This window comes from Beta vulgaris, chromosome 5 (genome assembly GCF_026745355.1).
Source record: "Beta vulgaris subsp. vulgaris cultivar EL10 chromosome 5, EL10.2, whole genome shotgun sequence".
NCBI classification, from domain to species: domain Eukaryota; kingdom Viridiplantae; phylum Streptophyta; class Magnoliopsida; order Caryophyllales; family Amaranthaceae; genus Beta; species Beta vulgaris.
The window spans coordinates 52,529,192-52,552,875 of NC_079206.1; the positions used below are offsets into that span (position 1 = coordinate 52,529,192).

General features: G+C 33.7%; 2 protein-coding genes across 2 annotated transcripts; both read right to left on the reverse strand.

Annotated features, from left to right (window-relative positions):
- Positions 1–8,217: 8,217 nt before the first annotated feature.
- LOC130591450 (tetraspanin-8) lies at positions 8,218–9,832 on the reverse strand. The gene is made up of 2 exons (XM_057394773.1): positions 9,323–9,832; positions 8,218–8,517 (listed from the first exon to the last, which is right to left on the reverse strand). The coding sequence occupies exons 1-2, from the start codon at positions 9,830–9,832 to the stop codon at positions 8,218–8,220; spliced, it is 810 nt and encodes a 269-aa protein (XP_057250756.1).
- A 4,438-nt stretch (positions 9,833–14,270) lies between these two features.
- Positions 14,271–18,835, reverse strand: LOC104893953 (probable disease resistance protein At1g61300). The gene is made up of 2 exons (XM_019249652.3): positions 18,819–18,835; positions 14,271–17,654 (listed from the first exon to the last, which is right to left on the reverse strand). Exon 2 carries the CDS (start codon positions 17,614–17,616, stop codon positions 14,497–14,499), a length of 3,120 nt encoding a protein of 1,039 aa, XP_019105197.2. The 5' UTR covers positions 17,617–17,654; positions 18,819–18,835; the 3' UTR covers positions 14,271–14,496.
- Positions 18,836–23,684: the final 4,849 nt, after the last annotated feature.

Below are 23,684 nucleotides of genomic sequence, written 5' to 3' on the forward strand. Positions count from 1 at the left end.
AAATATCACTCCATGCTACAGTAGGGGACTTTGTTAGGGCAGTTCTGCCTTCCCATAAGAAAGCTCTATAAATTTGCAAAATCTTGTCTAAAACACCCTTGGGGAGGAGGAACACCTGAGCCCAATAGGTGTGCAAGCTTATGATAACAGAATTAATCAATACACATCTACCAGCATATGACAAATGTCTTGAGCTATAGCAAACAATTCTTTTCACAATTTTGTCAACCAAAACATCACAGTAAGATTTTGCAAGTCTTTTGGAGGTAATAGGAACACCCAGATACTTGAAGGGAAATGCCCCTCTTTGGAATTTTATAACCTGCAGAATCCTACATTACACTTCCTCCTTCACATTGCCAAAGTAGAGAGCAGTTTTCTCTTGGATAGCAAACAAACCAGATGTATCTGAAAAAGTCTCAAAGACTCTTTTCATTAATATGGCAGATTGAACTTCTCATTTACAGAATAACATTAAGTCATCTGCAAAGATTAAGTGAGTAAGCTTCAATGGAGCACATCTGTAGTGAAAAGCAAACCCTGGCATCTTGCTCATCTTGGACATCAGTCTAGAACAATACTCCATGGCTAAGACAAATAGAAGGGGAGATATATGATCTCCTTGTCTTAACCCTCTCTTACCAACAAAGAAACCACATAGACTGCCATTAATACTCAGGGAATAAGAAGGAGTGGTGACATAGGTCATCACCCATTTCACAAATTTCTCAGGAAAGCCAAGACCTTGCAACAATTCCTTCAGAAAGTCCCAACTAATAGAGTCATAAGCTTTTCTAAGGTCAACTTTCATTGTGCACCTAGCTGGCTCACTTTTTCTCTTATAATGTCTTAACATATCCTGGTAAATAAGGATATTATGGAAAATCACTCTATTTTCCACAAATGCACTTTGAACAGGATTAATCAACTCATGAAGTACCTTTTTCAATCTCTTACAAAGCATTTTAGAGATGATTTTATATAGCACATTGCAGCAAGCTATGGGCCTATATTGAGTGACATCCTTAGGTTGCTCACATTTGGGAATTAGACTAAGTGTAGTGGCATTAATCTGCTTCAAAAGTCTACCAGTGTGGAAGAAATCCAGCATTGCTGCACATATGTTATTACCAATGATGCCCCAAGCATGCTTGAAAAATCTACTAGAGAATCCATCTGGCCCACGAGCCTTCCCATCATCAATATCAAATAGAGCCTCCTTTACACCTTCATTATTGAAAATCCTGCTTAACAAGATTTGCTACATAGAATTCAACTTACTGCCTTCACAAATCACATTTCTGCTAACACTTTTTTTTATTCTCCTGAGTAGTACCAAGCAACATCTCATAATATTCAATAAAAACTGTTTCAATTCCATCTTGATTCTCAACCCATTCTCCCCTCGTATCTTTAATCTTATACACACGATTTTGAGCTCTTCTCTTCTTCAAACAAGCATGATAATAATACGCGGTATTGCTATCCCTCCTTTTTAGCCAATCTTCTTTAACTTGTTGTTGCAGGTAGCTCATTCTATCTTTATTCAAGTTTTTATAGTGATTGCAAGCCTCAACTTCAATCTGATAAAGTTCAGTATCACTAGGATTTGCACGAACATGCCTTTGAGCTTCAAGCAATCTCTTGTAAGCAATTTCAACTTCATTTTCAATATTAGAGATATGTGATCTGTTGAGCTCTCTCAGATCCTGCTTCAACATCTTCATCTTCTTAACCACCTTAAACATCTCACACCCTTGCACAGTCTTTTACCACCCCTGCTCTATAATCTCAGCATACATTGGAGCATTAGTCCACATGTTAAAGAGCTTAAATGGCTTAGGTGTAGAGTTCCTAAGCAATTCAAGTTGTATTATACAAGGGTTGTGATCAGAGACACTCTCTGGTAAGAAATTAGCAAGAGAGCTAGGAAATTTCATACTCCACACCTCATTAACAAAACACCCTATCTATCTTATAAAAGACTCTTTCCACACCTTCCTGCTTATTCGACCAAGTATAGAATGGCCTAGTAGATTCCAACTCCAGCAGGCCACACTCTCTAAGACATGTTCTAATTCCTTCCACTTCAGATAAAGTGATAGCAAAATCAATTCTATCGTTGAGGTTAACCACATTATTAAAATCACCACTAACAACCCAAGCATCATCAATAGACCCCTTCAAACTCACTAAGTCAGCCCAAACCAACTTCCTTTCTTCTGCATCATTTGAGCAACATATCATAGTGAAGAAAAATATTCTACCAGTAGAGATATGTTTCACTTTACTATGAATAAACTGGGCATTGCTCAATAGAATATCCACTTCAAACTTGTCAGGAAGCTAAATCAGCCAAATCCTGCCACCCTTTTGAGCATTATAATTGGTAACCAGACTCCAATTTACACACACTTTAGGGTAAATATTATGAGAATTACAAGATTTAACCCTAATTTCCAGAAGATCAAATAATCCATAATTATGAGAATGTAGTAAATTCCTCACATCCTCATGTTTTTGAGGACTATTGAGCCCTCTAACATTCCAAAATTCTACTTTATCCATGAGGGAGTAAAGTAACCTCCACTTGCATCACAAAGCCTCCTACTGCCAGGTTTTGATCATGCCCTGCAGAGCTACTCTCCCCTGATCTCACACCTGCCATGCTATCTTCATTCCCATGTGGTTGCATAACTGGCAGTTGTGCCTCCTCCTCCCCTCCTTCTTCCGTGACATGTTCCTGAATAGTCTCTAACATCCCCAGATGATACTTATTTTGTTCAGGTCCCTGAACCATAACCTTACTCTGAATTTGTTGCACAAGACCTTGTAAAGAAGCTTGTTGCACTTGGCCACCTTGCTGCACTAAGACTTGCTTAGGAGCCTGAACTACTTTAGGAACCCAAATCTGCTGAGGCTGGAGCTTAGCCTTAGCTAATTCCATTTTCTTCTTTCTACATTGAACCATATCATGACTAACACCTCCATAGTCGATTCACACTGCAGGTTTGCATTCGTAGATCACAACTTGAGATTGCATTACTCCTTTTTCATTACAGAAAACTATCTCAGATGGGAATGGTTGATCTAAAGAGACCTCCACCATACCCGAGCAAACTCAAGGATGTCTTTTTGAGCTGTAGCACGGTCAGTTCTAATTGGTTTACCCACCAAACCTGCTATTTTGAATAAAGCATTTTGCCCCCAATACTGAAGAGTAAGCTAGGTAGTTTAATCCAAGTTGGAAGAAACTTAACATCACTCTTAGATATGTTTAATTCAGGGGATCATTCCTTCACTATCATAGGCTTACCATCATACAAAATAGGCCCATCAGACATTGCACGGTTTTTGGAGTCCACAAAACCAAATCTCACCACAAACATACCATTCTTCAACATTGCAACTTTCACAATCCCAAATTTTCTCCAAATTCTCCTAATAAATCCATTAATAATACGAAAGGGAGGTTTAACCCCCCAAACATAGCATAATACAACAGATTTCTAGTAATCTAGTTCTCCATAGTGATGGTGACGATGTCATCACTGATAACATTTTGCTCAATAGGAATTTCAGTATGCTTTTCCAAATTTAAGCCTTCATTCACAATATATGGAACAATGAATTTCTCCAACTAGAAGGGAGTGTGATATTACCTGTGTTACTAGCTAGATTCTGCATCGGATGAGGTGACGGATTCACCGCTGAAGTAGCACGAACCGGAGTTCAAACAGAATCAACCCAACTTGCAACCTGCTCTCTAGCAACAAGAAACGCATTTCTATCCTGAATCGACACATTATGATCAATAGAAGAATCTGAAGCTTCTTCATCCGACGTCCAACTTAATGCAACATCATCTACCAGCTCATTGATATTCTTCTCCTTCCTCGCATCGATTGATTGAGGCTTATTACCAGTCTGCTTGTTAACCTTCGTATTTTTAGCACCACCATTCCCTTTTTTCGAACCCTTCTCCATTGCTCCAGCTTACACTGAGGTTCAAACGGGTGAAAATTGTACTGTTTCATTGAGATTCTAGAGAGAGAATAGTGTTTCTCTCACTAGGAGTCATTTTCCAATTTCCTTCCAATGGTAGCCTGATGTATTTTTTGAAAGTGAGGGGTATATGGTGAATTTCAAAAGTCAAAAGGGTATATGGTGCAAAAAAAAAATTGTCAAGGGTATATGGTGATAAAACCGTTAATTTTTTTCTTCATGGTTATAGTCTTATAAAACAACCTTCCACCTTTTTCGGATTTGGGATAGTGTATACTCCCTTCGTTCTTTATAAGTTTACTCGTTTCTTTTGCACAAAGTTTTATGAGACACAATGTTGTGGAACATAGAAGGAAAGAGAAACCATTATTTTATGTTAAAGTTGAATGAATGTGTGATGGAAAGTTAGTGGTCTCATTCTAAAAATAGAAACCAAAGAAATGAGTAAACTAATAAGGGACATCTCAAAAAGGAATACGTGTAAACTAATAAAGGCTGGAGGTAATACAACGCAATTGAAGTCAGTCAGGACCTCCTCTAGATTATTTCTTTAATCAATATATTAATATCTAATTTTATACTTGTATATCATAATTCCATCTTCCTCCATATTTCCTAGATATCGATTATAAGAATTATATTTTTAATTAATTACTATATCATATCATTAGTTTTGTTATGCTAAATAGCTAAAGTGTATAGGTTAGAATAAAATTAATAGCTCGTATGATCAATAAAAATTTGGATTAAACGAAGGATTAGTCGTCTCTGCATTAATAATACAATTAAATATTGGATCATCACCTAATAAAAATAATCATTATATTAAAATTAAATTTAACTATGTTATGTAATACAATATTGATAAATTTTATGTGATATGAATAATTATTAATTATGGAGATATATATAGATTTGAAATCAGTTGCTAACAAAATATTTAAATCACAAATTCTACTAATTACGCACATTATGATAATTATATTTGATAAAAAAATTTATTAAAAATTTAATTTGTTTATTAAATATAAATTTACTCAAAAAAAAAATTAACAGATCATGAAATTGAGACTGATTACTTGATGAATTTAAATGTCCCTTTTTCCATTACTCATTTTCATGTAACATGAGTGTTTCGTCAATTTCAGGAAATAAGATTATGAGCATGATATTTCTTTGATTTTGTTTTAGTTAATTACACATTTCTCGTTCCCCAAAATAAAGTATTTTTAGATACTTTTTCCTTCTTAAAAATTTTGAAATTGTCATATGCACTATTTGGTATTCTCAAATATCACAATGCAATGATAATCTTGTAGTATCTCATTATTATATGGTCCAATTTTCGATATATAATAATCTTTTTGTTCCTCAGACATGTTTTTCAACAACTCTTAGTTACCATAACTTGAGCTTTGACGAAATTATGAGTATGCAAATAATGTATATATTGATGGCAATTTTTATAATTTTGGAGAAAATGATGAACATTTTGGGTATTGTTCAAAAAATTAGGGATGTTTGGGTAGTTATTTTCACAAAAATTACCAAAGATGTCATGGATGTATGCAAATAGTGCATATAAACAATATACATATGTACTTTTCTCTAAAACTCTATGTAAATTGTTGAATGTAATATCTACAAATACTAAGAGATCGAAAATTAAAAATAAAGTTGATCAAATCTAGTTGAAAAATCTATGGATTGGGCAAATTTTTTTCAACCCGATTTTCGGGAAAAAAATTTAGTTCTTTAGGCTCGAAATACAATTCTTTATTATGAAGTATTAGTCTTGGGTTCAACTAGACTAGCTCAATTTTCCGAGTTTGGGCACAAATAGCCAAAACATCGGGTGATGCCCGACACCTTAGTAGCCTAAAAGAAACAGCTACTCAAGGATAAAAGTCTACCTTGACTAACCCATGATCGTAATTAAATAAACTATTAAAAAAGTGTTAGATCACATGCCTAAAAGAAATATAAACCTCTAATCTCATTTGTAAATCTTATGTTGATCTAACAAGATGTCTTTCATATCATATGTACCAAAAAATTATGCCTACTACTTCTAGGACGAATAACATCTATGTGACTATTTCTCATTGTATACATAGACATTTCTTATTTTGTTATGTTACATAATTTCATTAGTAACATAAATCAAAGGTGTTAGTATCTAAAGATAAGAGATGTGGATAGGAAATGGAGTACGAAATGAGATGTAGGATTTCCATCTATATATATATATATATATATATATATATATATATATATATATATATATATATATTATATATATATATATATTATATATATATATATATATATATATATATATATATTGGGTACAAGAGTTAAGTTAGGGCACCCTTCTCTCAAGGGAGAAACCTAACGAATCCAGAAGAACAATTTTTTGAAGATGGGGATCGGTGGAGGGGTCGAAGTCAATTGTGGCAGCAGAATTGGTATGGCCTTTTTTTAAAAGAATATCTACTACTCGATTTGTTTCCCGAAAAATATGATTGATGGTATAATATCTGAATTGGCTTAGCAGTTGGCGTATATCTTCAATGAGAGTTTGTATGATCCAGGGGCAAGCATATTGTCCTTGCAATATTCTTATAACCATTTGGTTATCTCCTTCAATGTATAATTCTTTTATATCCCTGTGGAGAGCGAGAAGGAGTCCATTCCTTAACCCCCATGCTTCTGCAACCAGTGCCGAGGTTTGTCCAAATCGATATACTTGTGCTCCCACAATCTGTCCAGTAGAGTCTCTAATAACCACACCAGCAGCAGCTGAAGGGCCATTAACTGATCCATCAAAATTTAATTTATGATACCCGACGGGAGGTGGTTTCCAGTAGACTGCAATTGATTTTTGGAACCTGCAAGGAGGAAAATGAGAAATAGTAAAAGAAAAGTCCATCATATATCGTGTGTTCCATTCCGAATACATATGCCACGCTCTGTAATAAATTCGATTGAAATTAATAGTACTGTTTTCAAATACTATTAAATTACGTTCTTTCCAAATACTCCAGATATTATAACAAAAAAATTTGTAATGCTTTTGGATAAGATCGGATATCAGTAATGCTTTGAGTGAGCTCGAGTGGAACTATGTTATGTATCTTTTGTTTTATCCTTTGTGAATTCCAATATTGAGAAATGGATGGACAAGAGAAGAAAAGATGGTCAATAGTTTCAGTAGTGTGCTTACAAACAGGACAGAGGTTTTCATTAGTGATTTGTCGTTGTTGTAATATAGATTTTAGTGGAAGTCCATTTTGTAAACATTGCCATAGAAATATCTATATAAATATATCAAAAGCCTTGCGAAAGAAAGTATATGAGCCACGTGGCACTCTCCTCAAATTTCTAATGCAAATATTTTATGTTTATGTGTACTCATTACTTTAAAAAAATGTGTAAGTGCAAGGTATCGAACACGTGACCTTTGAAATGAAAAGTAAGAGTTAACCTTCAATACAGTATGACTTTGTTGTCTACTGTTTCAAATAAAATATGATGAAGTCTTGTAATAATTATAATTAACTAAAAAGGCTTAAACAAATATATATATCTCTAACACTCTTATTATGTAACTTACAAGAGAATATTATTAATATCATTCTCTTACCACAATGCCTTTTAAGGTATTGTTTTCAAACTCAAACATTTTAATTTTTTCCTTATTAGGTCGTGACGTGAATTTTCAAATTTATTAATGGACAAAAAATAAGAAAAGTAGCAAAATAAATTATGAAATTTAAAAATAATAACAAATTTGTTTATTGTAACTGACCCGAGACATCGCTCGGGCAAAAAAAACTAGTTCATCACTATTAGTAAGGTAAAAGAATTGATTAAGACAATTGAGGCCGTTTACATTAACATAAGCAATCACACATAAATATTAAATATTAGATATTAATAGAGTTATGGACTCCAAGGTGTACCATATATCTTCTATAATCCCACATCTTAAAAAGTTAACCTTGAATAGCTCAAAGCCTCAAACTAGTTGTGATGTAAGTGTTACTCTAAGTTACAATTTACGCCTAATAACAAATAAACCAAACTAGCTAACTAACACAATCGTTTCTAAAACTTAAGGGAATATCCAAATATGTCCTATGACTCCTATGATAAACTTAAGCTAAACTATACTAAAAACACAACGTACATGACCAAATTAAAAAGTTACTAAGGGTATTTTAATAAACGATGATGACTGTTGCGTACTGCACAACAACCTATCATATAAATGACAAAGAGAAGGGCAATAATGATGCCATTGAAGATCAAGAAATGGCGCCACTCCTTCCTCAGGTTGGCAAGTACACCTGCCTTACAAGACTTGCAATCGTAGCACAACCTATTCTGCTCGTTGCTCCATGCCTTGCAGTCGGAATCCGCCGAGCCCGGCCCGGTCTTCGGAACCTCCCAATAGGTTGCATTCTTATGTGTAAACCCACATAATGTTGGTGGCTTGCAACAGCTAGACTGGAGAAATTTTGTTTAGAAAAAAAGATGGAAAATGATGAGAAACTTTTTAGCACCACAATAATTGTAACAAATAGTATTATAAGTAGATAATTACTTAATACAATAGTAAGAAACACTTTAAGCACCACAAAGTGTATATTTTGAAATACACTCCAAGAGTTAAAGTACTTCAAATATCATGATCATTAAGTTCCAAAACAAAGTAAGTAGTATCTATAAATCATGAAAAATATGGCAATTTAAAAGATGCAATGTAATATGCATCAATAGAGGCGTTAGACTTTGCCAAATGCAAAACTAAACCCTGTGATAGAGAATTTTCAAATAAAAGAAATGAACAGTAACCACCTATTACTGTCAAAGACAAAAAGTAACCACTTTTTAAAAGAAGAGAAATTATATCCAAATGCAACATAAAAAGAAAGTTTCATCAAAATTAAAACTTGTCGAATCATATAATCAAGTAAAACACAAAAGTTTCATCAAAATTAAAACTTGACGAATGATATAATCAAGTAAAACACAAAAAGAAAGTTTCATCAAAATTAAAGCTAGCCGACTAATCAACCATGTACATATTTTAAGATTAACACATCTCCAAATAAATTAATAGAGAGACTAGAATTTAGATGTATTGTCACAACATTTTAATTGGTTATCAACTTGTAACAAAATAGACGACCACAAGATTAACACCAACTAAAAATCACAACCCACAAAGGATTAAAACCATGCATTACCCTAAAAATTGTACACCACTAGGTAAAAAACAAAAAAAACAAAAATGTTTACAAATTCATACCTGAATTGGAGTCAATCTATTTTTAAGAAAATCAAGCCCATTCTTGGTATAATCAACATCAATAGAGTCACAAACTTTACTATCAACCAAACAACTCCTTATTTGAACCCAATTGTTTCCATTAACAACATGTTTTTGTAACCAATGATTGTAGTTTCCAAGCCTATACTCCTCAATTCCTACACCAGAAACCACTTTTCCGGCGCCTTTATTCGTCACAAAGAAGACGAAAACCGTGAAAATGAACCAACCAAGGATAATAAGCACCAAAGCAACAAGGTAAATCCAAAGTAAGGAAGAGATTTGACACCATGAACCTATTAAACCAAGTAGAGATATTAAGAGTAAGACAAGTCCTATGATAAGAATAGGTAACTCAACCATTTTTTGACAGTGTGTTGGACTTTCATTGATGAAGTGAAGGTAAATGTAGATTCCTATGGCTACTAATGAAAGGATTGTTGTTACAAAATTAAGGGTTGTGATTATAATGTTGCTTATCTTTGCCATAATAATTGTTTGGTAGATGATTTTGAAGAAGAAAAAGAAATAGATTGTTTTTTTCTTAGGGAAGAAAATGGAAAAAAAAAACTACTACGTACTATAAATTTGGATCAAAGGGAGGAGGGTTTTTGGTTATGAGAGAAAGTGGGGGGAGTGGTTTAGACTTTAGACTCAAAACTGTTTTTATGGGAGGAAAACGGTTTTTTTTTCCTGATTTATTTTTTAAAAATAATTATTTGGATTTTTTTTGGAGGAGGTTTATGTCTCTTAAAATAATGGGGAGAGTCCATGTTGTAAATGTTATGACACGTGGCGATGTTTGAGGGGTGACATCTCAGAATATAATAGCTATCTAATTTTTTTTTTTTTTTTGACAGGTAATAGCTATCTAATTTATATTGACAAAAGTATCCTAACTGCTAAAGAAGATAATCTTATATTACGTGCATGCTCAATTCACAGATGTAATGCATGTCTACTCCTTAGTCCTTATGAACTCTCTCGTTTCATCTTATAAAAAAAGTCAATATTGTATAAGAAATTAAGAATACTGGATCATATTTTTTAGAGTATTATATATAGTTAGTTTTAAAGACATATTTGATTATTAATATCGTTTTTGTTTTTGTTAAATAAATAATTAATACATATGCTTACAAATTAATAAAATTTAATATTTCAAACATACACATTGAGAGGTATATATCACTTTTTTTTCCTTATATATAAGGGATAAATATATAGTCAAAGTAGATAATGTGTGCATTGTGCTCCCTTGAGAATTGTGCTTCCACAAAAAAATAGAACATTTACGAATACGAAAACGAACATTTTATTGTTGAAGTGGAACATTACTAAATTCACTTACAAAAACAAATATTTTATTGTTGAAATGGAATATTACAAGAATTTATTTATGAAAAATAACATTTTACTATTGAAGTGGAACATTAGCAGAATCCAAATACGAAAATGAACATTATTGTTGAAGTGGAACATTACTAGAATTCAATTACTTAAATAGAACATATGCGTATCAAATATTAAACATACTCTCAAGGAAATTAGAACATATTTTTTGGTAGAAAATAAGTTTTAAAAGAACATTTTTAAAAATAGATTATTTGCTTATCAAAATAAAACAAATTCACGAAATATAGGACATAATTTTCTGCTGAAAAATAAGCTTAAAACGAACATTTGTTGAAATTGAATATTTGCTTATTTTACAGAAAATAGAACATTTTTTTTCTGAAAAATATGCTTAAAATGAACATTTGTTGAAAAATGAAACAAATTTACTGGGTGCATGATGAGCACTGTGCTCCTGGAAGCACAATAGAATTTTCACAAAGTAGATGGACATACTTTATTTCTTAGGTAGCTTTATTGGTTGTATTTTTATACGGATTCCAAACAATAGTAAAAATAGGGCACATATCTTCTTCAATAATTTTAGTAAGCCTAAGTAACATAATTTACTTATGTTCACTTTTATAAAATCTTATGTGTTAGGCTATGTTCAGTTCACCTTATTTTTGCTTATTTCAGATTTAATCAGATCAGATCAGAAAAAATAAGTTCAGATCAGTTCAGATCATATCATGTTTATATTTAAAAACTCATTATTACTATTAATATTATTATTTACTAGTATATTTGTTCAAAAGAATTATTATTATTGCTGTTGTACTTATTAATTATTAATATTGATAATTATTATTAATCTTGTTGTTATCATTATTTTAAGTTATTTTATTGTTATTAAATAATAAAAAATTAAAACCCACGTGTTAAGAACATAAGATTGACACAAAAATAAGAAATATATAAAATATGATAGCTCAAATTCATGACAATGAAACTACTAAGTTCGGATTACATTTCAAAATAAATAAGCTAAGTGCGAGATACAAATTATAAATTTAGATTCGGTATACCTCTTCCTACCGAATTCCAAATCTCTCTAGCTATTTGAAGTTGCACGTTATTTAATTCTTTCTTGCACAAGTCATAGTTGTTTGTATATCTTATTTCATTTTATATGGAAAAAAAAAAGAGCTGGGTATGTCGACTTCTCAAGTATGAAACATTTTTTTTAAGGGAAAGTGTGAAACATTTTATAAGTGCTCTTATAAATTAATGACTTGGGTTATATAATTATTTTTAGTAATAATTATTATTATGATTATAATTATTGTTGTTATTATAATAATGATAATAATAATTACTATAATAAAAGTTGTGTAAAAGTTGTAATAGAAATAAAATGATAATAATAGTAATACTATAAATAAGATCTTATATGTATTGCATAATAATGAATTACAAAAGTAATAGAGTCCGTCTTTGGAGAGACGGTGTCACGTTAGTGTTAACGTGAGACCGCTGATGTCATGCTCACATCACGTACGTGCATCAAACCAACAGTTAATTAGTTAAGCGCTTGCACCTATTAGTTATGCTAGCCTTAGATTGCTTCTGGATGAATTAGTTAAGCGCTGAAGTATATTAGTTAAGCGTTGGAGTATATATTAGTTAAGCACTGGAGTATATTAGTTATATCATATATTCCAGATTATAATGCATTTTATTGACCCTAACTTCAGTATACATAAACATTCTCTCTTTTTTCTCTAATCCATCGAGACGCCCTAAAACGTATATTGTTTTCCTCCTACATCCTCTGCATACAACATGCATTGGATGTTTAATTTGGATGTAAGTAAAATATTTGAGCACGAGTTTGCAATGATAATGTCCACAAACACTTACTTTATTTTTTCACTTGATAAGATGTTTATCATGTTGAAGTGAAAGAAGAGTTTGATACATATTCATTAAAAAGGGTAATATATACTGCCCATTGTTAGATGATAACTTGCACTTGCAAAAACTTTGAAGAAACAGATCAGATCACTTTTGGTACCGAAAACTTAATTTTTGCATTTGAAAGTTTAACTTTTTATTTGAAAAAGATAACTAATACCTAAATGTTATTAGTTATTAATTTATTCGTAATAGTTATGCTGCTAGGATTGTTGTATTTTCATGCTTACAAATCATGTACATGCGTTCAATCACAAAGATACTACATGGGTATATGTGCAAAAGGTGGATTAGATATGTAAAGAAGAAAGTGTGGAATCGAGAAATGAATAGATAAACCAATGTGACCACATGGCGATATGAAACCGCGAGAAAATTAGTTTTACAATCTCATTCTCAAAAGTCAAGATAATGAAAATGCAAGAAAGGCACTCCAAGAAGTCTATGAAGATACTCTTGCAATCATAAATAAAGTCTTAACAACAAAACCAATCGTAGAAGAATGATGCTCATCAAGTATAACTACATTGGTTATTTTATAACCGTATAGTTCAAAAATAAAGAGAGGAACTGCAAGAAAGAAAAGTCATTTTGAGAAGACTAAAAAAATAAATTCCAAGAACCAAACTGAAATTGGTACAATAATTACTCAAAATGCTAGGTTGTTTTAAGTTATTTTTTCAGGTTGTCTTTTTTATTTGACATTTTAGATTTGTAAAAAAATTGTTTCTTCATTTATATTAGAAACCAAAATAATGCTCAATTAATCTTAACTAATTATAGAACAACACTAACTAATGTATTGAATATGTTAACTAAAAAACAATGGAAGTCTGCATAAAGATTACCCGCTGTAAACTATTGTGCTAAAATACTTAACTAATTCGCCAGAAATATTAACTAATTCGCCAAAATATTCTCGTGAGAATTTGTGAGACACGGTCCGTATTCTAAAAATGTATCTCTTGGGCTAGTCAGGTCTCACGTTAAGACTAACGTGAGACCGTCTTTTTTAAGACTTTGTGAAAGTGATAATATAATAGTAATAATATATTTTATAAAAGATAAGATCTTGTAAATCAGATCAAATCACAAAAAATAAGTTCAGATCAGATCAGAAAAGTACAAATCAGAAAATTTCAGGTGAACTAAACATAGCCTTACACACGAGTCCACGTACGACACACTTAATACAAGGAGACAAAGGAGTAAACAAGCTGAACTCTCATAATTACACAAAGCAATGAGTAATCAAGTTTGAATCTTCTGAGTTGCACGACAAGCTCAATGCAAGGAGTAATCAAGTTCAAATCTTCTATTCTATTATTTTAATAACCCAATATTATTTTATGGTCATATAATATGTGTCGCTCAATGACCAGTTGACTACACCATTAGATTTCACTCAATGACTTGTCGTCCTTAACAAAAAATTGGAGGGGCACTCTCCACTAACCATGCTCTTACTTCTTCCACTAGGATCAACTGCACTTTTAACTATTTCCATTCAGGTTTGTTCTTCTCCCTATCTCCTTCTTTTTGATTTGACTATTTTACAAAAGGCAGATAATAATTAACCTTGTTTTACAGAACATGTTGGTTGCTATCTATAAAAGAATTATGAGTCTTGTGTTTGAAAAAATGTTGATATTACATTGTTTGTTACAACAGTTACAATATTGGATATTCATACATGTTGGATGTTTACAATGGACAAATGTGTGAATTATTTTACCAAACAAGAGGATACAGACATATATACAGTGAAGCAATTAACCAAAGCATGCATGAAAAAGGCGAAAGGAAGCTAAGCAGAACTAAGTGCAGCCAATGTCATTCAGTTACTGTTTCAGCTGGGTTCTGATAATGTTGCTGTTGTTTAACATGATATCACATACAATAACAGTGTCTTCGATTAGATCAGAAAGATGATGCGCATCCTTAGGGAGATTGCGATGCAAGAAGTCCCAAAAACTTGGATCAGTAGGGAGAGAAACCAAAGTAGACGTTGAAGAGTCACAAAGTATGTGTCGAGACAATGATGGCACCAGGTTCAAATTTAGAGATCTGTCTAAGCGAAGCTCTTGCATAGAAGTGCATAGGAGTAGGCCTCTATATATGCTGCTTAGCTTTGGAAGCTTCGTTAAGCGTAGTTCCCTTAAGTTAGGGAGAGAAAGAATAGTTTTATTGAGAAAGAATGGTGTTTCAAATATCTCCACTAGCTCTGAACAATTATGTATCAGAAGCACTTCCAGAGAAGTGCAGAAAAACGATCCCCTGTATATGCTGCTCAATTTTGGTAGACTTGACAAACTTAAATTCCTTAATTTAGGGAGAACGAGACTAGATTTGGTAGCATTGATTTTATCATACTCGTTCTCCCTGTCTCCTGTTTCAAATATCTCTTCCACTCTGTCACACAAAAACACACTAATGTGCTCCAGATTTGGGAGAAGAGGTTGCTTCTGCTGTAAGAATTCGCGCGAAAACACCACCTTCATTTCAGGACACTCCTCAATAACTAACTTCTTTAGGTGCCAAAAGGCGGCAGCTGGAAGTAGATTCGGTGATGCAGATATATGTTCTAAACCTGTACACGCTCTTATGACCAGTGCCTTTAAATCTTTTGCACGAGCCAATGAAGGGAAAACATCTCCCAGACCCAGGCTACTACTTCCTTCTATAGTAACATTCTTGATAAATAGCCCATCAGTTTTGCTTGGAAGCACAGGAGTTGATTCAAGATCACCAAATCCTACACCTAATACTACCACTTTCTTGTCGCAAAACCTAAGTATGTCCTCAGCGTCTACTTTTCCACACATGTGCCCCTTACCAATCAGCCTAAATTCCTCCCAGAACAGTTCACAGACTTGCCAAGATTCTACCACTTCATTAAAGCAAGTCACGTTGTTTGTCTCCCACACATCAGGCGTAAGTTTCTCAAGACTCTTCAAGCTTTCAATCCCTCTAGGTGCTAAAAAATTTTCATTACAAGGAAGCTCCAAAACCCTCAGTTTCGTAAGCTTTTCTAGTGAAGGCACATATGTTAGCTTATCACATTTAAGTAGGAGCATCCTTAGATTTTCCAAATCAGATAAACTATCGGGTAGCCTCTCAATATCCGTCCCCGACAAACCAAGAATTCTGAGAGTTGTCATGTGTGCAAAGAATGATTCTGGGATCCACTTCAAGGGGTTACCATTGAGCATCAGCACGGTGAGTTTTGGGGTCATAGGTGCCATACCACACGGAATCTTTTCTATATGGTTCCAGCACAGAGAAACCTTCTCTAGATCCTTGCTCCAATGCTCCTTTTCTGGCACTTTCAGCAATGTTTCTCCATATTTGGCCATGACATGAGGAATTTCATGTGTGATCATGATGGCCATGTCTCTTATCAGATCATGCATCTTCACACTTTTTTCATTACCCTGACCAGTGATCGTTTCCAGCAGACATGAGTTTTCCAGTCTATTCAGGATCGTATGCCCTTTTATTACCTGTTCTTCTCTTCTCTCTATCTCATCCAGCAGCCCCTCACTAACCCAAAGATCAATCAATTCTGTTCTCTTTATGCTGTCGTCTCCAAAATATAATACACAGCTTAAGAAAGCGTTCTTGAACATCTTGTCATTCAGGCGATCATAACTGTACTGCAATTTCGATAACACATCATCTTTCATGTCAACTTGCCCAATAGCAGGTTTCCTCAGCTCAGTTAAAGCATTTTGCCACTCGTAAATATCAACAATCCCACTCATACTCCGAGCCATTGTAGCAACTGCAAGTGGTAAACCACCACACTCCCTTGCTACAGATCTTGCTAGTTGTTCTGCTTCCACAGTGAGTGTGTTATTGTCCCCAAGCTTGTCCCTGAACAAGTCCCAAGCTTCACCTTCTTGAAGAACTTCTGCCTTGATGACAAAAATTTTGCATCCCATTCTCCGACACACTTCTAACGAACGAGTGCTTAGAATAATCTTGCAATTATTGCCTTCAAGTGGAATACCAACTTCATTTCCTAGGAATGGTTTCCACATGTCATCTAGAATGAGTACAGTTTGTGTCTTCCCAGATAATGTCTTGTGTAGTATAGCCGCTCTCTTCCTCTCATCATCTTCTTCACAAAGTTCCACTCCAAGTTCTTTAGCAATGTGTTTTTGCAACTTGTGCACACTGCAATTTTGTGAGACGGCTACCCAGTAAGCAAGCCCATAAATATCACAATGTGCCTGCAGCACATTGTATATAGACATCAATAGGGTAGTTTTCCCTACACCTCCCATCCCATACACGCCCATAATACAGTGATTGTGGTCTTCTAACCATTGCAGGATTGTTTTAGAATTCAATGCAAACATCCTCCCCCATGGGACTATTGGTGGAAACGGCAATCTCGTGCTGTCATGATCGTGCAATACAAGTCCATTTGGAAATCTGCCCTGCTGAATCAGTTCACTAACTTCTTTCGTGATGTTTTCTATGCGCTGAACAAGCTTGGAGCTGGAAGAAAAAGATCTTTGCTCTTGACCATACATTGCCATGCCTCGAATCTCACCTTTTATCCGCTCAATATCTGTCAACCAGTGTTGAACCTCTATCCTTCGTTTCTTCCCAGGCTGAATCTCAGCATGCTCAAGTTCTTTGCGGACATCAGATGCTCGAGCAATCAGCCGTCTTATTTCAAAACTGAAAGCTCTCATCTTCTGACATACAGAAGAATGACCAGATAGCCAATCTATGAAACCTGTAAGCTGGGACTTGGAAGAAGAACCCTGTTCTTGACCATGCTTCACTATGCTTTGATCCTCATAACGATTCCCTTCCAAGGCTGTCAACAAGTGATGAACTTCTTTTCTTTGCTTCTTTATCGGCTGAATCACAGTATGATCAAGCTCTGTACCAACATCAGATTTTCCAACAAAGATATCGGATAGCCAATCTCGCAGCCAATCCATCTGTATGTGAACCCAAAGAGACTCTTTGAATGTTAAAACTGCAAAGACTACTAAAAAGTACGAAGCCCTTGGACAGAATTACGAGAACACAGTTTTCTTTAGTATCTAAGAGAAACTTGTATGTATCGTTGTTCACTGCTTGAAAACCGCACTTTTCAACATCATGCAGGCTTGAACAGAACAAATACAACTGAAAGTATTACTTCTTAAAAATATAACCCGAACTCATGAACTTCGATTTTCATTACTTCTAGCCACTAAGACAATAATCAAAAGAGTTTTCATGTGATGTAGATGTAGGAAATCTCAATATGAACTGATAAGTTTACATTATTGCATCAGCAATCACCATGTTTTTTTGGATGACAGTAGGGATTAATAAGACACAACAAGCTTTTATATGGTGACATTATGACTATTGTTCACACTTAAAGATTACTTCAATGTCTCATAAACATAAACCTGATGTATGTGTTTAAGTAAATAGTCTATTGATTCAACTGACTTTCCTCTATAATTCTACTTCAAAGGTCCTTCTCTTTAAGCTTGACAAGATCTCCTGATTTTACTAAAAATTTGAGAAAAGTACCCAATAAATTAATTAACTCAAAATCATATCCAATGATAAGGGCATGTTCTCTTCGGCATAAAACAGCTGAACTGAACTGAATTCAACTGAACTGAATTGAAATGAATAGTGATATGTGAGAGTAAAAGTATTATCAAGAGCTGAAATGAATTAAACTGAACTGAAAATAAGCTTGGGAGAACAGACCCTGAATGAAACAAATAACAGATCAAACACATATGTCATGGTTATACACTGACTAGTGACTACAAAATTAGGGTGAGTAAGGGGAGGAGAGAGAGAAAGAAATACAAATATATAAATACGGTATAAAAATACCGTATTAGGGCGTTACTAGGAAATACTAGGGCGGTGTTTAGCAAAGCCCTAGTTATATGTATGAAGTTCCAGGGAGAGAGGAGAGACAGAAAGGAAATAATCTGTTCTGGAAATGTGATGATAGGATCCTTAAATTACCTTTCTTTTTAAGTGACAAAATTCTTAAAAAACAGAAACTGTGTCATTTAAAAGAAACGGAGGGAGTATAAATGATTCGTGTTAGTACTAAATAAGCAGTACACGAACTAGAGAAATAAGCATTAATGAAGGTAGAAGATAAGTATTAGTGTATTACCTCTGTCCTCTTGGTGCCTGATTTGTTCGATTTGAAGCAATCTTAAAGAAATACTGTAAGCATGAGAATAGAAACAATGAAACGAGATTTTTTTTTAAAAAGATTCATAAGGGGACAAGGATATCCGTGAACCCGTCTTTTAGAAAAAGCAATATTGAAAAAGTTGCACAATATCTATATAAATATACTGTATATTGACTATTGTCAAGTTTACTTTTTCCTCCTCGTTGAGTCAAAAAGTCATGTGGACGGAAAGTATAGAGATTTTACATTTGTTTTTTCATGTATTTATGAATTCATCATTTCAAATATGTATATTTTTTGGAAGAAAAACAAAAAAGGAGATTTTATATTCAAAATTGTATATAATTAACAAAAAAAAAATTGATCCAAAAAATGAAGGTTTTGATCTCTGCCATTTTCATTAGAGTATACCCACCAGTTGGACCCAAAGGGATTTATGAGGAGATAGAGTAGTGAAAATAATATAAAAAAAGATTAAAAAAAAAAAGAGAGGAGAGAGAGTGTTAAACAGTTCATCATTATGAACCGTTTAACAATCTTGTTATTTTGTAAACAAGAAAACTAAGAGCCATGTGGCGCAATGAGAGTGGGTGAAAAAATATAAAGATGTCATTCTTCGTACTTTTTTAGTATTATTTTATGAATATGGTCTATCTTTTTTGAAATTTTTTTTACCAAACACACTATTTTTCCCCCTCTATAAATAGAGGCCAATATTGATATATTTTTCATACATTTTTTAAACACTTCTTTTCTCATTGAATACTTAGCATTAAACTATTAGTTATAACACAAATAAAAAAATTATTCAATTATAACTATTCACCATTAGTATATGTTGAATTAACCGAAAGTCATAAATTTGGGATATATCAATGTGAGGGAAAATATAGTGGGGTATGATAAGTAATAGGAGAGAGAATTTGATGACCCTAAAAGTTGGTCTAACCGTCTAACCATTGAAAGTAAGAAAATTGAGGTTTTTGAGTAGATCGGGTATGAATGATGTGGAGGAGAGAAAATTAATATAATATTTGATAAACCCCTTGAAGGGTCTAACCACTGAACATGCTCTTACTTTCATCATTCTCACATTTCTCTCACTTCAAACAAAAAAAATTATAAAATTTGGGAATTCGAACAACTGCTTCAAATACAGTATCTGGAAGCACCGTTTGTGGAACCTCAATATCCCCAAGCTTATTAGCTAAATGGCAATTGGCACATACAATACGTCCAGTTGCTTCTGCTCTACCAAGCTCACTTTCATGGTGAGTGCTACTCTTCCAAGCTCAAATTAATGGATGGAGTTTCCTTTTCTTTGTTTTTGATGGTTCATAAATGAAGTGGATTAAGGTTTTCTAATAAGCTAAGGTAAGATTTCATATTAAACTTGTACAAATTATTTCATAAAGTATTTCATATTGATTTATATTGAGTTTGGAATCGTTTTCACGATGCTATTTATGGAGCTTTTAATTATTTTGATGACGATATTTATATCAAAATAATTTATAAGATTATTTAAGAGAATTATATTAAAAGGAGAAAGTTCTTCGTGAGAAAAGTTTGAGATTATTAAAAAGGAGGAAGTTCCTAATTATTACTAAGTTCATTAAGTTTGTAAAAAAATGTGGGGTTGCCGGTAAGCGGTATTCCCTGAGTATGGAAAGTAGGTTGAGTTAACAATGTCTCAACAATCTACTTAGTAGTTGGGAGTATGTTGATCAATACTCTTGCCAATTGTCTTCCTTCTAGATTCGTTATGGAGTTAGGGGTGTGCATACTAGAGACTCAAAAGGTTATAATTCCTCTTTTTTTTTTTTTACTTGCAACACTTTTTTTCATTAATTCCAATGCAAATTTTTGGGTAGGAGAGTGGTAGAGAGAAAAAAAAAAAAAAAGAGGGTCCCATGTGATTGGAGAGAGATAGAGAGAAAGGAAAAGCAAAAGTAGAAAGTGTTGCAAGTAATTAATTATTTCCCTTTTAGGAAAGTGTTCTAAGTAAAAAAACCGAAGGAAGTATTTAAAAGCTTTACATAATGGTTTAGAAAGTAAAGTGGATTTGAATTATTGAAGGTTGCCTATTATATTAAAGTTGAATGTTGTACAAGTGAAATGATTTTGTGGAATACTATGTATGTATTCCACCTGCATATTGGATAGCTCAAAGTTGTTATTCGTATGAAATCTTACTTGTCCTTTTGGCTGATATTACATTTTTTTTAATGTGCAGGGCTTGACGGTGACTAGCTTATATTGGGGTGAGAGCGTTGACTTCACCTAGATGTAGATTTATTAAAGTTAAAGACTTCCTCTGCAATAGTTTAAAATTACGGGTTGTTATAGGAGTGTATTAATTAATTACATTTCCTTTTAGTTGTAATAGTTAATAATAAATTTATATATTAGTAGTAATATCTTTCGCCTTGCGGTTATTAAATGTTTAATAATCGCGACATAACGACTCTTGAATTGTCCATGTTTTGTACTATGTTATGTTTTCTAAAGAAAATGGAAATTCAGGGTTGTTACATACCCAAAATCAGAAAAATGAAGACTGTTTATAAGATTAGAGAAGGAGAAGTAACATACCAAAGAAATAAAGGACTCCAAGGAATCTAATGATATTAATAAATCCAGTTAAACTCATGACAATGAAGGATCAAAACTCCCATCATCAAGAGCAATGATGGACTAGAATAAATTATTATTATTATTATAAGGATGAAAACCATTCTCAAACCACGTAATTAAGAGGAGGTTACAAAAAGGATCCAAGAAAATATTCAAAAATTCGAAAAACAAATACTTTTGGCCTTCGCCCGATCGGGCACCACCGCCCAATGGCATCGGGAGCCAATCAATTACACGTTTTTTCAGCTTTACTTCCAACAGAGATCTTGTTAGATTCACCTTGAAATCTAGTTTTAAAATATCAAATTTTTATAATTTTTACTTGTAGAGAATTAGATATATTAATGATTAAAGTTACGCATCAAGAAGCGTGCTCGTATGAACTCTAAAACATGCTTCCTCTATATCTTTTAAATACTCCATTTGTTTCTAAAAGTTTGTTACACCTACACTTTTCAATTTTCACGCATGACAATGCAAAAGATATTTGTAAAATACGTCCTCTATTTTTTTATTGCAACATTTATTTTTTTCCTTTTTACGTTTACCGAGACTAATCTTTAAACGTCAATATCTATAATTGCGTATAATTAAAAATTATAAAAAATTATGATATTTGGAATCCTTGCATTGAGACAAATCTAACAAGACCCCACTTGACTATGTTTTTCTATTATATAATAATGTGAGATAGCTTAACAAATTGGTTAATAAATAGTGCCAGAAACGAAATGGTTCAATTAAAGAAATAGAGGAAGTATATATTAAAACAAATCTAACAAGATCCACAGAATTATATTTTTCCTTACATACAAATCACAAACTATGGTCAAAGTGGAATGTAATAATGAAAAATGTCAAAGGGGTAACAATTAATAACAGATGCAGTATATTATTTGCCTTGTTGGTGAGCTCATTAAAATAATCAAATGTTGTATCTAAAAAATTGGTTGATAACAAGTGAAGGTTATGACAATTTTGATATCTACTTGGAGCTTATTAAAAGTTAAAACCTCAAAAGTAATTGGAGAAAATTAATCTCTTTTCTTTAAAGCCAAACACCAAATCAGAGTCGCAGATTTATGGGATGGCGAGAATGGGTGGAAGTGGAATGAATTCGCAAATCTACTGCCCCCGCAAGCCATTAAGCAAATTGATGCCCACGAAATGAAACCTGATGCCACAACAGCAGATCTAATGTACTGGGGAGGTACCCCTCGAGGTAAATTCTCCATTAAATCAGCTATGCAACTTATTCGTAAGGATGAGGAAGAGCTCAAAGATGGGAGTTGGAACTTGATTTGGAAGCTTCGAGTCCAGCAAAGAATTCGTGTGTTTCTCTGGCTAACAATGCACGATCGTCTTTTGAGTAACACCAATAGAGCTAAGAGGAACCTCACAAATAATCCTCGCTGTGGTCTATGTGAGGACCAAGATGAAACTATTCTTCATATTCTTCGAGATTGCAAGGCTGCGAGGGATGTTTGGCGTCAAGTGGGAGGCCCTGCTAATGCGCCGTCCTTCAAGACTGGTACTCTTCAACAATGGATAATTAAAAATATCAAATACCAAAATCGGCTTGATCTAGCTCCGGAAACTTGGCCTGTGTTCTTTGCTATTGTAGTATGGCGGCTATGACGTTGGAGGAACTGTGTGGTGTTTAACACACGCACGAAATACCGGTAGATGTTCTGAGTTTCTTAATGGTTCGATTTGAAGAAGCTTGGAGAAATCTGGGCGACGCCATAGTAGATGTTGATAACCCTGAGCTTCCTAAGGAGGAAGTTTACATTCGTTGGAAGCCTCCTCCCCAAGATTGGATGGTGCTGAATTCAGATGGAGCCGCGAAAGGTTCGCCGGGTCCGGCAGGAGGTGGTGGTTTAATCAGAAATCATATGGGTCACCTCCAGATTGCGTACTCGGTGAATTATGGAATATGCAGGTCTTTTGTAGCGGAAGTGCGGGCAGTAGACTCGGGTCTCGAACTAGCCAAAAGAATGGGGATCCGGAAACTACAAGTCCAGATGGATAACTTAGCTGCAGTTTGGGCCTTGCAAGGCACTGATAACTATGGTGGGGAGTGTATGCATATTATCCAACAATGCAGGAAGTGCATAGCCGAAGGTGATTGGGAAGTGGAGATTATTCATGTTTATAGAGAAGGAAATCGAGCAGCAGATTGGCTAGCAAATCAAGGCGTCATCC